Here is a 17,561-nt window from a genome sequence, read left to right as displayed (position 1 = left end):
TATTTTAGAAACATGCATTTTATTTAATTGAACTTTAAATAATATTGATCGGTTTTTAACAATACTTTAGGTTAAATGTTCAAATTTGATGAACTGTATAAAATACTGTCAGAAGATTTAAGAACTTCCAATTATGAATGAATGCTGGAAAAGGATATACAGTCTGGTCTGATTTCATGCGATAGTTCCATTTTCATGTGATCCTGCTTTGCAAGAAAATTGCATAATAGCAGCACTATTTAAACCAATGGGCTGAATCATATTATAGCCAAAATAGGTAAGGAAAATTTGCATTCTACAAATAATGGTCTAAATTCTTCAATTGCGTTATAGACAATTTGTGTTGAAGAAACACACTGAATAATAGAACCAACTATAGTGTAAAAATGAATCTGACAGAGGCCCTTAGTTAACCAGAAATTCAGGATTTTATTTAACATCGCCGAAGGAGCAAATGGTAATATTTAGAATTCATGGGGTCATTTTTCCATTTGAATTAATTTTTGATATGCTGAGCAGAAGCAGTTAGAATTAGGCAGCATATTAATGTTGAGAGTTGTAACATTTGAATCTGAAAATAAGTCTAGTAATTGCTAATCCAACCTCTAGTCTTAGATGTATTTGTAACAGTCGCATTTCTTTCACTTGGATAGTACATTCTGAGTGAAAACTAATTCGTTTGAAAGTTTTAAAAATTAATTTGTCAGTTGTAAGCTCCATTGAAATTATGAGGTTTCATGTAAGTAATGATGAAATTGCTTTAATCTTCCTTCATTGAAGAATTATGAAGTAAATTTATAGTATTTGAAAAATCACAACTCAAACTATGATTACTTAGAACAGGTTGAGAGCTTTTGGAAATAAATCTTGCATTCTGCATTATTAATGCTTCAGTACATCAGGGATTCTATATTGGTTGAATGTGTTCACATTCCAAGCAATGACTATTTCATTTCACTCCACTATAGTTAAAAATAAAATGGTAATAAGGCCTGTTAATACTTAGTGCAGATAACACAATAGACGCCCTATTCCCCCAAGTTCCCTCCTACCCTACCTTGCCAGGGCCTGTTTGATTCACTTCAGTGACCTCTGAACTCACTCACTTATCAGCAGTCCTGGGTCACTGCTAGGGCTGAACAGTTGCCAATTCTCTGGATTTGTCTAATGAACAGGGTCATCTTAGCCCCACAAAATTCTGGTCGATGTCTCAATCATATCCCTTTCAACCCGGTGTTTCCCAAAAAAAAATCAACTCTGTTCTCTAAAGCTGCAAAGAATACTGTATCTTTTCTAGAACCTAGATATTTGCCATCACAGATGGGTGGGAGAAAGTGAGGACTGCAGATGCTGGAGGTCAGAGTTGAAAAGTCTGGTGCTGGAAAAGCACAGCAGGTCAGGCAGCATCTGAAGAGCAGGACAGCCAACATTTCGCGCATAAGCCCTGCATCAGGAATGACTTCAGGGCTTATGCCTGAAACGTTGATTCTCCTGCTCTTCGGATGCTGCTTGACCTGCTGCGCTTTTCAAGTGCCACACTTTTCACTACAGATAGATGACAAACAGTGTTGCAATACTTAAAAGCTAAATGAACCAAAGCAGGATATGCCCCAAATACAGTTCTTTGATTTTACTTTCAATAATCCCAGCAACATAACCAGAATACTTGGCTTTTGTTTAGTCATCATTGTTTCTGAAACATTAGTGAATTATCAATTTGTAATCTTTAACCCCTGCACGTTATAAATATTATTTGAGTTTCTTCAATCTCAGATGTAGGGTGCTGTGGTTATTTGATACATTCGGGTGCGTTATGCTCACTTTATCTGACTGGACTGCGACCTATTGATTTGCTACAAATTCGATTTCTACGTCATTGGTGAATAGCTTGATCGGTACCCTCACTCATGTAATTACAATGAAAGTCAAATTCATTGCCAAACCTCAATTGTTAAATCAACAGCCAGAAGATCTTGTGTCACACATTTCCGTGGTCTCATTCAGGCCCAAAGCTTGAAGTTGACAGCCTGCATTTACACAGCACGTTTATCCTGGGAAACTGTTCCTAAACTCTTTGCAGAGGTATAATGCAAAAATATGAGTACTGAGCCAAAGGACATTTTAAGAGAAATGACCAAAAGTTTAGTTGAAACTGGATTTTACAATATCCTCTAAGTTGTAAGTAGTTAATAGAGTAAAAGTATCATGTGCAGTGTTTCAGATCATTTTATTAGATCTGTGTAGCAAACAGAATGAAGGACACATTCTCCATGGTCTTAAAACTAGAGGGAATATAAATCTGTTGATTGTAACATTGATACATTTCCTGTGACTTATCAGTTTGTATGGCAGTGCTTGTTTGATCAATATATATCTCACAAACTTAACTTGCAAAATAAATGCCAAAACACATACGGCTATAAATATGTCTATATTATAAAATGTAGACTTTGCAAGGTGAATTATATCTCCTCCAGTTTCTCTTTTCAGTAATGCATGTGCAAGTGACATAATGCAAATTTGTGTTTATCCATATATAGATCAATGTTGATAATATTGCTCGGCAAAAGGTAACAGAATCTTTGAGCAATGTAAGAATGACAGTGAAGGTCAAACCTTGGTCTAACATGCTTTTACTGGAAAGCCAGTGCTTTATTACAAGTGTTATGGAGCTACTCCTTTCATTGCATCTTTAAACTGATTGTTTTTAAGATGTTAATATAGCACAACAACAACAACAACTTAATTCTAAACCTATATTTACATTCCTCAAAATATAGTTACTTATTGATGATAAAGCCACTGACCTGTTTTTGTATTGTGCGTTGTTTCATTTCAGGACTGTCCCCTTTAGAAGATGATGATTGCTGCCGCAGCTTTGTGCCAGTGCTTGGCCATTCTGATGAGGATGGTGTAATACCTCCACTGGAAGGCCTTGGATACTGAGGGGGGTTGAATAATAAGGCTGGTGGTGTCCTGCCTCTAGCTGTTGGTGGAGGTTGGTCTATTCGGCGTTGTGGGCCTGCACTGTTCTGACGTGGTACTACATTCTGAGGAACCTTCTCTGTTAAGGAAAGCTGTCTTCTTGTGAATTCTCCAGAACGCCTGGTAAAGTCTTCTGTGCTTGTATGGCTAAGAAAAGTGGATTTGTTGGCTGTCAGTTCTTCATTATTGCTGTGGGAGCTAATAGAGCTGAGGCATTCTGATCCTGAGTCTGCCACTCCACGTGGTGAAACTAGAATACCTGCTGCCATCTGGTACACTGGGTTTTGGAAAGATAATGGTGCCAGAAGTTGTGGTCTTCCTGGTGTGCCATCTGCATTAGGTGTGCTTGCTGTTTGTCCAGGCTTACGTCCTACATTCCCAACCCCAGTTGACGCTGCATTTTGAGGAGGTCTTGGAGGCCACATTGTCTGTAAATGCCCACTGGATCCTTGACTGTCATTTAGGGAATCACCTGTATTGGGAGCACTTGTTGTACTGTCCAAACTGCGGTTCTCTTGCAAATCAACCATTGATATGCTCTTGTTACCATTTGGCATTTGTTGCTCTGCTTCATTGGCTTCGGAATAGCTTGAGCTGCGAGCAGGGGATGGCTGTACTGCAGAGGACTTTGTGACAAAAAACAAGTCCTTGTTTTCTGGGGTAGGAGATGGTAACCTTGTACAATCTAATAAACTGAAAGGGGAAGAAATCAGAAAACATATGGAGTTTCTTTAATTGATTTTTTTTGTTGAATTAGTTAATTAACCATATACATTACTTTGCTTAACTTATTTTTTAAAAAAGTTAGCTTAAAACATACAGAAAAAAGGAACAACATTTTGGAAAAAATGACTTCTATCTTACTTACATTCTTGTGTATCCACCAGAAAGCTAAGTTTTCAACATCAATTTATTTATCTGGGAACAGTGAAAACTATTTTTTTCAATAATTTCATACATTTCACTTTCTTGTTGCTACTTTCAAAGGTTTATGGTTAAATGGCAGGCTAGATTTTTAGCAATTTTTAAAAAAACAGTTGTTTCCTGTAATTGATTTTAAACTATTTTTAAGAATCAATTAGGCCTAAATATGCAAGAACTCATTTTTCTTTTGGAAATTTTCTCAGTTCTTTTGCCAAGTGTATATAGTTGTTGGATAAAAACAATAAGTTTTTATTTTGAGAAAATCTAATTTAGCTTGTTATTGATGTTGAACTGAAATCTACAGTTTACATTCTTAGTTGCCAACCTTAAGCTGGGTTTTACAAGGCTTCCAGTGGAAGAACCACAGAATTAAGTAGCAGCTGAAACTGGATCCTCATTAAGTGACTCAGATGGACTTTTGTCTTAGGAGAATACAAATTGGCTGACTTAGTGCAATGTTGGAGTTGAATGTAACTTGTAGTAGGGTGTCCAAGTAAACTGATTAAGAGGAAAAGGCAGTATGTGACAAGTACTCTGTTGTTTTTAACATTTCCTAAACAGTTTTCAGCCTCAGGGATTGATTCTTACTCTGTTACAGGAGAAGAAAGGTTATTTGGTCAGTAACTAATGCTTATTATATTAGAAATTGCTGTTCAAGGATTCTTAGTGAATTTCTGCAGTGCATCTTGTAAGTGGTACCGCTGCTACTGAGTGTCAGTGCTGGATGTCTGCCTGAACCATAACGTGGCCAGTGTTGTTGCTGAATGCAAAACAAAGGAAATTGAGCAGATTTTTAAACTACATAGTTGAAGCAAGAAATCAAATTTGAGAAGATATGGTGATTCAAAGATACAAAGTCTTATTAATATGGGAAATTATAAACAGATTGTGACAGAAACGGATCAAGCTAAAGACTGCACACAACATTCAAACAAAACAGATAAACAGAGTGCAAATAGAAATGAAGTAGTAAGATCATAGGATTACAGAAACATGATTGCAGAATGATATGGATTAGGATGTGAGTTTTGACAGTATAAAATATTTAAGAATGAAAGAAAAATAGGAAAAAGTTGGAGCATGGCTCTGTTAGTTAATGATGGTATTAGTATAGTCGAGGGATAAGCCAAATTCAGATTGTTGAAACCATTTTGGTAGAGGTGAAGAAGGCAAGAAATCACTGTGGACGTGGTATACAGGCCCCAGGTCAGTAACCACATGGTAAGGTGGAGCATAAAGGAAGAGAGGTATGGTGATAATCATTGGTGACTTTAATCTGCACATCGACAAGAAAGTTGGTGAGTTCATAGAGTGTTTTCAGAGTACCTTCTTAGAACAGCATGTCCTGAAGCCAATCACCGAACAGATATGCTATATCTGGTACTTTGCAATGAAATAGGATTGATTAATGATGTCATAGTGAAGGCACCTCTACATAGTGGCAAGCATAATATGAATGAACTTTATATTTAAGTCAAGAGAGACAGCAGTGGGTTTTGAGACTTTTTAAAAATGTAAGTATGGGAAATATGAAGGCATGAAAGTAAAGCTGGAAAAAAATGAATTGACAAATTCGGTAAAAGGATAGGACAGTAGAGAGGCAGTAACTCTAAGGGGACATTTCTGAATACACAGAAGAAATATATTACAACAAATCAGAACCCACCATCCATGGCTAACTAGAAACTTTAATGATTACTCATTTTTAAAAATTTTAGCTTGGTGCTAAGAAAAATGGCGGTCAGAATATTGGACAGAGTATAAACTACAAAGAATGACCAAAGATTAATAAAGAAGAAAAAAGGGGAGAACACAAGAAAACTAGACAGATTACAAAATCAGATTGTAAGAAATAATACAAGTATTGAAGAGTTAACAAAGTGAGCATTGAACCTACAAAAAGTGAATTCAGAAAATTAATAATGGAAGATAAGGAAATGAGAATAATTCACAGATACTTTGTACCAGTCTTTACTAGAGTGTATATAGGTAATATCCCAGAAACAGTGATAAATCAAAAACTGGAAGGGAGGCAGGAACTCAGGAAAATCACAATCACCAAAGAAGTGGCATTGAGTAAGTTATTGGAGCAGAGGGCTTAAAATAAGTCTTAAAATAAGTGGCTAGTGAGATATTTGATACATTGGGTTTAATTTTCCAGAACCCCCTGAATTTGAGGAAGATCGCAAATATAACAACTTTTCAAAAAAAAATGAGGGAGACAAAATAGAAAACTGTAGGCCAATTAGCTTAACATCTGTTAGAGGGAAAATGTTAGAAGCTATTACTAAAAAGGTAGCAGGTCACTTTGATAAGTTCAAAGTAATCAAGTAGAGTTAGCATGGTTTTATTAAAGGAAATGACATTTGACCAATATATTAGAGTTTTTTGAGGAGATAACTAAAACAGTGAACTAGAAATCATTTGATGAAGTATCCCATCAAAGGTTATTCTGGAAAATCAAATATCATGGGGTGAGGGTAGAATTTGGCATTGACAGAAGCTTAGCTAACCAGAAGCAGAGACTAGGTATCTATGAGTCTTTTTCAAATTGGCAAAATGTAAAGAGTAGACAAAAGTAAGGACTGCAGATGCTGGAGATTAGAGTCTAGATTAGAGTGGTGCTGGAAAAGCACAGCAGGTCAGGCAGCATCCGAGGAGCAGGAAAATGTAAAGATAGTGCACCAATGAGATTGGTGCTGGTACTTTAACTATTTACAATTTATATAAATGATTTAGATGAAGGGATGGAAAGTAGTGGTTGTGAAATTTGCTGATAACCAATGAAAGGTAGGACAGTAGGTCATGAAGAGGACACAGGTTACAAAAAGATATAGATAGGTGAAATAAATGGGCAGAGATGTGGAAAAATGTGGGAAAGAATGGAATTATTCATTTGGTAAGAAGCATAAAGAAACATTATAAATGGTGAGATGTAAATTGTACAGCTCTGCGATGCAGAGGGAGTCACCCATTAAAATTGGAGATTAGATGAAATGCTTTCAAGGGTCATAGGTGTTTTGGAACTCTCTTCCTGCAAATATAGTTGAAGCAGAAGTAGATAGATGTCAAGCAGAATGGTGAAAGTTTGTCATGGTTATGCAAGAATGTAGATTTCAGGTTTCAATTAGATCAGCCATGATCTTACTGAATGTCAGAGCAGGCCTGAATGGCCTACCCCTGCTCTTAATTTCTATGTTTGTACAAAGTTCTTCATTGATATAAGGTGCCATGGGAAGCAATCATCCTCTGCCATCTCATTTGTGTAACTGCATTTCATCCATAAGCCCAGAAAATGGTTGAGGGTAGGATTTTCAACCAGGAGTGGTATTGTGCTCAATCTTGAACCCTCCTTATCTGATGCTCTATCGTATACTTTTCATTGGCTGGTGATCAGGATTAAGAAGCTTCCTTAACCAACATGCACACAGGCCAATTGCAGTGTCATTTCATGATTACTCAAGGACAGCTACAATCTCAAACTTGAACCCAACCAATGGGAAGGGAAGAAATTTGGTTTGATTTTTATCTTCAATTTGTAAAAAGTAAAAAAAAATTCCAACGAAAGTAAACCATTATTACTAAATGTGATCATTTGGTAATCAATACAAAAGAAGCCAAACTACTAAAAATTTGAATGTTGTCTTCATGATTAAGGCATTAAATGCTGACACTAATGGAAACCTTCCCCACCACCTTATGTGATGTTAGGATGTTTACATTTTAACTTATGGCCTTACCTTTAATGAAAAGAAGGGAGCAACTAATTATCAAAAAGTAGTTGTTTTACATGAGGAAAAAAAATGGAAAGTGCAGGATCTGTAAGCCTATGAAAAATATTCCATTGGTTAAAATTCATATTCCAGCTGCCCGCAATCCCGCAAATACCACTCACCACAAAACAAGAGGTCTTAGAAATTGTTTTTAAGAAGCACTCAAAAAGTGCACCCTGATTTGAAAATGTCACTGTGACTGGAAAATCACTTGCTTTATTGTGTTGTCAAAGGCTTCTATTTGTAACCGTTAGAATCCACACTCAGCAAATGTGTCTGTGAAGTGAGAAGAAAAACTTGAATAGGTCAGTCAAGAACCTTTCTCGTTTAAAAAAAACAAGCAGAGAAATGGAGCGAAAGCCTAATGTTAGCTTAAAGGTTGAGTGCACATTTGTCAATTTTACCCTCTCTCTCCATTCCCCACTGACAACAGTGAAGGAAAAAAACATACCTTGCACACTGTATTGGAACAACAGAGAAAGGCTAATTGCTAAATAAGAGAATTTGTAAAACTCTTCTCATTTCTTTGGAATTCCTTCCAGAAATGCTTTTCACCTCTCTTTCCATATGCCTTCTTCTCTAAGGTGTATTTCATGCAGTTTTCAAGTATTTTATTTAAATTTAAATGTCTCTTGCCTTCTGAGAATTCAGTTTACAGTTGCATGAACCTGATGTGCAATTATTTCTCAGCAAAGCCATTTGTTTGAAAGATTCCTGATGATGGGAAGTCTCTTATAATTCCCACTTATTTAAGTGATAACTTTGGCTTGTCAGGAGTGTGCAAGGCCATAAACAGTTCTTATCCTGTAGCTTCCATATTTAAATCAACATAAGTTACAGCAAGTGCAGAAAATCTGAAATAAAAACAGCAAATGCAAAAAGAAAGAAAATACATTAAAATATGGGTCTGCACCTGAAATGTTAACAAATCTATTCTTGTTTGGAATGTTGATGGACCTGCTGAGTAGTCCTAGAATTTTTGAAGCATTTATTATTAGACTATAAGAATTGATTTAAAATAAATGTTGGTTGTGTTTTAAATATATTTATAGTCTTGATTTGGGTTTTCTGTACCTAAAATAAGGACTTCTACCTCAGAACTGCACACTATATCAGCCTCAATTTTAAAGGACATTTTGAAAAGAAGTTTTTTCTTAAACACAGGGTGGATCATTATCAGCAAAAACTACAAAGTGGAGAATCGAACAAACAGTTTGAAGGTTCTAAGTTTACAATCAAGAGGCTAAATCATTAAGGTAATACTTGAAATAAATTTCTAACTCATTATTACTGTTTTTCCTACAGAAAAGCAACTAAAGAATAACAAGTACAAATGCCATATTGTCAATTTAAATTGTTTCAGCTAAATTTCTCCTAGCAATCTTTGTTACATTATTTTAATAATTTGAGAGTGAACGGTTGAGATTAACTACAAAATGGCAGCTACAATAAACTGCAATTATGTTTACACTTACCCACTAAATTCATTATCTATCACCATCTTCTGCAGGCCTGACGATATGCTGCTATTGGAGGGATTTGGTGTTGAGGTGCATGGGTCAGAGGTCGTTGGCACAGGTACAGCTCCTGGGTTGGTCAGCACAGTGTTGACATCTCTTAAAATGCGAGGCAAGGGGCCAAGCTTTGTTGAAGTTGCCTGTAGAAATAAACATTCATCTTTATAGAACACAAACATGTGTGCAAGTGATTTATTTAAATGCGTATTAAAGAATTAAGTTCATGAGGTTGCCAAACCAATAATTTGAGTAATGAATGATATATAACTGCATACGCAACCTCAATTGTATGAATAAAGTAAGTATGGTGATATAAAAAGGAAATATGTGTTCTAAGGAAAGGACACACAAATCAGAGAAACAGAAATCCTCATCTAAACTCATGTATTCAAAGTTCTGACTGACTTGAGGATTAGATAAACAAGACAGATTTCCTTTTTAATATGAGTAAGGGCAAACAATTACATCTTGGGAAGCATGAAGCTATAGCAGAATGTTATGCTGTCTGGGTTTGGTAGAAGTTGATATCCTGTTGAAGAGGATCCAGTTTCTATATTTTTTTCAACAGGGGAAAAGCGGCATTTAGTTGATAGTTTTAGCCTTTATCACCTCACCTCATTTATCTCAGCAGTCTTCTATTAATATCTAACTTGCTGTAAAATGTCTATTTCTTTTTTATCTTCATTAAGGCTTTCCTTAGCAATATTATCTTTAGCTGCCTTTTATTGTGCATTTCAGATTATTTGAATATGTAGATCTGGTGAAGGCTAAACATGATATGCATCTCTTTCTGCTGTAAATGGAGATACTTTTTCAATATCTTTCTACACTCCCTTTCCAACAAATTTTTGCTTATTCATTTCTTCTTGAATCTTTGAAACATTAGCATATGAAATTCTCTATCCTACCTTTATAATCTCATCTCTCGTGCAATTCTTTTGGAAATTAAGCTTGAAAATTAAATATGCAGAGAACAGAGTCTTGGGGAACTACCTATATCTTTAATTCAAGTGAGTGACAGGTTTTGTTTTTAATGGTTTGACAATAATTTAGAAAATGCAGTAGGTTAATATTGAAATTAAAAGTGAAGAACTTATAAACAAAGTAACCACTTTAAAATACATTCACTGAATTCTACATTCAACTTTACCAAAATTCCTAGTGGAGTTACTTTTTGTATCTCTTATGGAAATTTCCATAGTTTTGATACATCTCAAAAACAAGTAAACCATACGTGCCCCATGTTTTTGACGGAAATTGCCCCAACAATTCAAAGTTAAATTTTGCCTGATTTCTGATCACTACTATTAAGCTAAACCTTTGTGATGCCTTTCAAACCACGTTAATAAATCAAGTCTGTGGGCCCTTCTTGCCAACTAAGTTTCCACTTCCAAATTTATAATAAAAATTAGCTGTTAAACACATGACACAATAATGACACACTCCTGCCAAGTAGAAGCTTTGCAGCATCTCAGCTCTGGCTGTTCCAGATCCAATATTGTAACACAACTGTAAGATTTTAAAATAGGAAACTTCAAAACAGCTGCACATCCTTCTTCAATTAGCCACCACTTCCTCAGTCCGCCTTACATTTGATCCAAGTTTCTGTCCTTGCCAGTGGAATTGGAGATGGATTAGTATCTAAATACAAACTGTACAATATATTGATTTATTCAAGACAAATACAGAGCATAATGAGTGTCTGATGCCATGTAAACAAAACCTCACAATACAAAGCATAGAACTAATCATCAAATCCAATGTCAATTATGGAGTCATAGAGATGTACAGCACGGAAACAGAACCTTCAGTCCAACTCGTCGATGCCAACCAGATATCCCAACCCAATCTAGTCCCACCTGCCAGCATCCGGCCCATATCCCTCCAAACCATTCCTATTCATATACCCATCCAGATGCCTTTTGAATACTGCAATCAAACAAGTCTCCATCACTTCCTCTGGCAGCTCATTCAATACACGTACCACCCTCTGTGTGAAAGAGTTGCCCCTTAGGTCTCTTTTATATCTTTCCCCTCTCACCCTAAACCTATGCCCTCTAGTTCTGGACTCCCTCCACCAGGGAAGAGACTTTGTCTATTTATTCTATCCATGCCCCTCATGATTTTATAAACCTCTATAAGGTCACCGCTCAGCCTCCAATGCTCCAGGGAAAACAGCCCCAGCCTGTTCAATCCCTCCCCAAAGCTCAAATCCTCCAACCCTATCATCATCCTTGGAAATCTTTTCTGAACCCTTCCAGGTTTTACAACATCCTTCCAATAGGAGAGAGACCAGAATTGAACGCAATATTCCAAAAGTGGCCTAACCAATGTCCTGTACAGCCACAACATGACCTCCCAACTCCTGTGCTCAATACTCTGACCAATAAAGGAAAGCATACCAAACACCTTCTTCACTACCCTATCTACTTGGGACTCCACTTTCAAGGACTTATGAACCTGCACTCCAAGGTCTCCTTGTCCAGCATCACTCCCTCAGACCTTATCATTAAGTGTAAAAGTCCTGCTAAGATTTGCTTTCCCAAAATGCACCACCTCGCATTTATCTAAATTAAACTCCACCTGCCACTCCTTAGCTCTTTGGCCCATCTGATCAAGATCCCGTTGTAACAATCTTCGCTATCCACTACACCTCCAATTTTGGTGTCATCTGTAAACTTATTAAGGATACCTTTTATGCTCGCATCCAAATCATTTATATAAATGACAAAACATAGTGGACCCAGCTCCGATCCTTGCGGCACTCCACTGGTCACATGCCTCCAGTCTGAAAAACAACCCTCCACCACCACCCTCTGTCTTCTACCTTTGAGCCAGTTCTGTATCCAAATGGCTAATTCTCCCTGTATTCCATGGGATCTGACATTGCTCACCAGTCTCCCATGGAGAACCTTGTCGAACACCTTACTAAAGTCCATATAGATCACGTCCATTGCTCTGCCCTCATCAATCCTCTTTGTTACTTCCTCAAAAAACTCAATCAAGTTTGCGAGACATGATTTCCCATGCACAAAGCCATGTTGACTATCCCGAATCAGTCCTTGCCTTTCCAAATACATGGTACATCCTGTCCATCGGGATTCCCTCCAACTACCGACATCAGGCTCACTGGTCTATAGTTCCCTGCCTTGTCCTTACCACCGTTCTTAAACAGTGACACCACGTTAGCCAACTTCCAGTCTTCTAGCACCTCATGTGTGACTATCGAGGATACAAATATCTCAGTAAGAGTCCCAACAATCACTTCCTTAGCTTCTCACAGAGTTCCAGTGTACACCTGATCAGGTCTTGGGGATTTATCCATTTTTGTGTGTTTCAAGACATCCAGCACTTCCTCCTCTGTAATAAGGACATTTTTCAAGAAGTCACCATCTATTTCCCTACATTCTATATATTCCATGTAAATACTGATGCAAACTACTCGTTCAGTATCTCCCCTATCTCCTGCAGCTCCAGACAAAAGCCACCTTGCTGATCTTTGAAGGGCCCTATTCTCTCCCTAGTTAGCAGTTTGTCCTCAATGTATTTGTAAAAACCCTTTGGATTCTCCTTAATTCTATTTGCCAAAGCTATCTCATGTCCCCTTTTTCCCCTCCTGATTTCCCTCTTAAGCATACTCCTACTGCCTTTATACTCTTCTAAGGATTCATTCGATCTATCTTGTTTATACCTGGCATATGCTTCTTTCTTTTTCTTAACCAAACCCTCAATTTCTTTCATCATCCAGCATTCCCTATACCTACCAGCCTTTCCTTTCACCCTAACAGGAATAAACCATCTCTGGACTCTTGTTATCTCACTTCTGAAGGCTTCCCATTTTCGAGCCATCCCTTTAACTATGAATATCCACCCCCTCGATCAACTTTTGAAAGTTCTTGCCTAATACCATCAAAATTAGCCTTCATCCATTTAGAACTTCAATTTTTAGATCCAGTCTATCCTTTTCCATCACTATTTTGAAACTAACAAAATTATGGTTGCTGGCCCCAAGCTGCTCCCCCACTGACACCTCAGTCACTTGCCCTGTCTTTTCTCTCCCAAGAGTACGTCACATTTTGCACCTTCTCTTGTAGGTACATCCATATACTGAATCAGAACATTTTCTTGTACACACTTAACAAATTCCTCTCCATCTAAACCCTTAACACTATGGCAGTCCCAGTCTATGTTTGGAAAGTTAAAATCCCCGACCATAACTACCCTATTATTCTTACAGACAACAGAGATCTCCTTATAAGTCTGCTTCGCAATTTCCCTCTGACTATAATATAAGGTGATCATCCTTTTCTTAGTTCTCAGTTCAACCCAAATAACTTCCCTGGATGAATTTCTGGGAATATCCTACCACAGCACAGCTGTAATGCTATCCCTTATCAAAAATGCGACACCCCCTCCTCTCTTGCCTCCCTTTCTGTTCTTCCTGTTGCACTTGTATCCTGGAACATTAAGTTGCCAGTCCTGTCCATCCCTGAGCCACATTTCTGTCATTGCTGTGATATCCCAGTCCCATGTTCCTAACCATGCCCTGCGTTCATCTGCCCTCCCTGTTAGGCCTCTTGCATTGAAATAAATGCAGTTTAATTTATCAGTCCTACCTTGTTCTCTGCTTTGTACCTGCTTGCCCTGATTGTTTGGTTCGCTCCTTTTCTCAACTACCAGTTTCAGATTGATCTCTTTCCTCACTATCTCCCTGAGTCCCACCCCCTCCACCTTACTAGTTTAAATCCTCCTGAGCAGCTCTAGCAAATCTCCCTGCCAGTATATTCGTCCCCTTCCAATTCAGGTGCAATCAGCTGTTCTTGTACACATCATTTCTACCCCAGAAGAGATTGCAAATGATCTAGAACTGTGAATCCTTCTCCCATACACCAGCTCCTCAGCCATGCATTCATCTGCTCTATCTTCCTATTCCTACCCTCACTAGCTCGCAGCACCGAGAGTAATCCAGATATTACTACTCTTGAGGATCTCCTTTTTAAATTCCTGCTTAACTCTCTTTATTCCCCCTTCAAAATCTCAACCTTTTCCCTTCCTATGTTGTTGGTTCCAAAGTGCCCTCTTCCCCTTGAGAACATTCTGCACACTCAGACATCCTTGATCATGGCACCAGGGAAGCAACCCTCTATTTTGATTTTTTTGCTGCTGGCCACAGAAATGTCCTGCGTGGGTTTCCTCTGGGTGCTCCAGTTTCCTCCCACATTCCAAAGATGTGCAGGTCAGGTGAATTGGCCATGCTAAATTGTTCATAGAGTTAGGTGTGTTAGTCAGAGGGAAATGGGTCTGGGTGGGTTAGTCTTTGGAGGGTCAGTGTGGACTCGTTGGGCCGAAGGGCCTGTTTCCAATCCTCCTCCTGCTCCTCAGATTCTGCCTGAACTGCTGTGCTTTTCCAGCACCACTCTAATCTAGAATCTGGTTTCCAGCATCTGCAGTCATTGTTATTACCTGATCTAAACTACCTGCCTACCTCTCTTACTTTTCCTGGAGTTAACCCATCAATGTGACGGTGTCTGCAACTTTTTTCCCTTCTTATAACTGCCATCCATCACATCCCCTTGTTCTTGTAAATGCCTCATTTTCTCTGTGTCTCCAACCGATCCATTTGATCTGATAGGATTCACAACCAATGGCATTTATTGCAGATATAATCTTCAGTAACCCATAAACTCTCCCTAAACTCCTACATCTGACAAGAAGACCATATCACTCTACTAAAAGGCCATTTCTGCTTCTTCCAACTACAGACCCAGAAAATAGCACGGTCTTATTCCTCTACAAAACACTGCTCCAGGCTAAATTAATACTTAGGCTTATATTTTTAAGTCTAATCAAGAGACATATCTCAATAAAACATATAATCAAGAAAGAACCCACACTCTACTCACTACCGGAGACTTACAGTAAGGCCACACTTAAAACTATTCACTTGTCTGTTTTTGTGCTGTGACCTCTCTCAAACAGGTTCCTCCAAGATTAGGTGTGAATTTTAATGTTGGTTAATTTTCCCAGACACACTCCGATGTCCAGCGATACATGAATTCAAACTGCAATGACAGTAACTGCGCAGGTTCACTGCTGTGTCAGTTAGCAGTGTGGGTTTCTCTCTCTCTCCCCTCCTCCACACACACACACACACACACACACACACAGTGCACTGACCTCACCATGTGCCGACTTTCTCTGTTTCTCTCCCTTTTAGAAGTTTTGGTGTTTTGACTTTTTTTCCCCCAAAGTTCCAAAATAATGCAACAATATATAAAACAGTAATTGCTACTCCTCGAATTCAAGGAAACCACCTCCAACACCTAAAATACCTCAAAAAAAAAAGCAGCAGCCTTTTACAGCCAGAAATTTTTCCAGTCCTCCATCTTAGACTCCCTAGGATGCTTCTGATGTGTTGTTATCTGTACCTTAAATCAGCAGATACCGTTATTTGAATTAAAGACTTGAAAGTACACCTGCTCCATTTGCGAAACCACTTCCCAGAGCAGTGAATGTAGGGTGGAGAGTTCTCGGCCCAGATCAATGTAACCCTCAAATCCCGCCGTATTTGAAATGGTTTCTGGATTGGAAATTTCCAGTAAGAATCGCTGCATGTTGGTCCACTCATGTTCAAGGAACTGATTCATGAAAGACATATACTCTTCTTTGCTACCAAACCTATTGGTTGAGATATGAAAATCAAAGTTTTATTTGTTGTTCATAACATCAGTATGTCAACAAAACTCATTGTATAAGTCTATCAACAAAGACATTCTTGGATATTATTGTTGTATGCACTAATGTAAACCGAAAGTGACTCAGTACTGAATTAGATTATTCATAACGGGAACGCAAGACAAAATTTGTGCATTCCAGCTTCAGAATTCAGCTTTAGATCTTAAACATGTTCAAAATACAGACATTTGACCAAATTCACGGAGCACCTTAAGTAAATAAAGTCAATTTCGATTACAGGCTATTATTCAGAACTGATCCTTCCATTGTTGTAATGGACCTTTTACACATAGGAAGGAACACAGGTTCAATGATTTGCTCCTACTTATTTGGTAGACATGAAAAGACAGTGGTGACTGACACAATCAGGAAAGAGCCTTTTAAACTTAAATACCAATTGGTAAAAACAGCTGAATCGGGCATTCAGTTCTCAAGTTTGAGGAAATGGAGAGAAATGGTGTGACAAAGATGTGAAGAGAAAGGGGAACTAAGAGATCATCAGGTGGGTTGTGACAGAGGGGGGCACTTGAAAATGGGGGTAGGAAGGGAGAGTATAAAAAGGAGAAGAAACTGGACTTTGATAATGGTTTATTAATTCAGATATTCATACGGCATTGCCATGAAACAAAATGGAGTCTTTTTTTTCTTCCCCTGCCTTCCTCAATTCTAACAGTTATCAAATGATGAATCTGCTAATGAAGCCTAACATTGCTGGTCTAGGGTTTTAATAGTTTGAGCAGATTGGTTGCTCTCCTGATTTTTTTTTGACTGATGGATTTTCTTACTTTGCTTTGATTCACGGAAAAACATTTTTTTTTTGTTTGTTTTAAAGTAAAGGGCTAGTTCACCAATTTTGGGCAATACTTTCTGGTGCTGTTCAAAGGTTAGTTAATGACAGGCACAGATAGTGTATCAGCAGCTTTGGGCAACAGTTGAAGGAAACAATTTCCAGAAGTAGACAATCTTAACCCTTGGCACACCATTTAACCCAAGACAATGAGACACAGAGATAGCAAAATGACATGAACAATAAAAACATACAGAAGAACTATCTGCATTCTGCCCCACACCATAGAAACTACCCTCAGGGATACAGTGAAGCAAAGTCAAAAATTTAATTATTTCAGGTGAGTAAAACTTTAAATGTGATTGTGTAACATTGAGGAACTTGTAAAGCAACCCTACTATGTACACCAAATGTTTCTATAATGGAGCAAATCTAAAGTTCAAAAATTAAATGAAATTTAAACCATGACTTATTACATGAGAATGTCACCTATTTGAGCTTGTATTTATAGCTGTATAGTGTCATTGCCTATGTGGGTTCAGATAAGACTCAATTGCTGAGATTTGGTCTGTCCTAGTCATCATGAAGCAGGGAGGTCTGACATTGTACATTTGTTTTCTCCGTATGATTGACTGACTACATTGGTTCAAAAACATGGATAACTGAATATTTATTGCAGCAATCTTTTAACTTTCAAGTGGTAGAGTGAATGAGCTGCATATATAAATTTAACTTGTCTGATGAGATACCTAGAGCTATGGAAAAAAGCATGTTACACATTTGTAGACATCTGCATGCCTATATAGTTATGTGAGGTTTCTAGTGTGTGCACTCACACAT

The 17,561-nt window shown here is 37.8% G+C and overlaps 1 protein-coding gene across 10 annotated transcripts in view; it reads right to left on the bottom strand.

Moving 5' to 3' along the window:
- LOC122564877 (disabled homolog 2-interacting protein-like) overlaps nt 1-17,561 on the bottom strand; it is a 699,362-nt gene that overhangs the window by 36,159 nt on the left and 645,642 nt on the right. For all 10 annotated transcript variants that reach the window (XM_087998388.1, XM_043720268.2, XM_043720270.2 and 7 more), the window contains 3 exons: nt 15,676-15,877; nt 9,158-9,339; nt 2,808-3,678 (listed from right to left, as the gene is read on the bottom strand). In XM_087998388.1, the coding sequence (XP_087854514.1) occupies nt 2,808-3,678; nt 9,158-9,339; nt 15,676-15,877 (1,255 nt within the window). The remainder of the gene's footprint in view (nt 1-2,807; nt 3,679-9,157; nt 9,340-15,675; nt 15,878-17,561) is intronic.

Source organism: Chiloscyllium plagiosum, unplaced genomic scaffold (assembly GCF_037043375.1).
Source record: "Chiloscyllium plagiosum isolate Xiang-an unplaced genomic scaffold, Cpla_swu_hap1 HiC_scaffold_21, whole genome shotgun sequence".
Taxonomy (NCBI): Eukaryota; Metazoa; Chordata; class Chondrichthyes; order Orectolobiformes; family Hemiscylliidae; genus Chiloscyllium; species Chiloscyllium plagiosum.
This window is presented reverse-complemented; position numbering and strand designations above follow the sequence as displayed.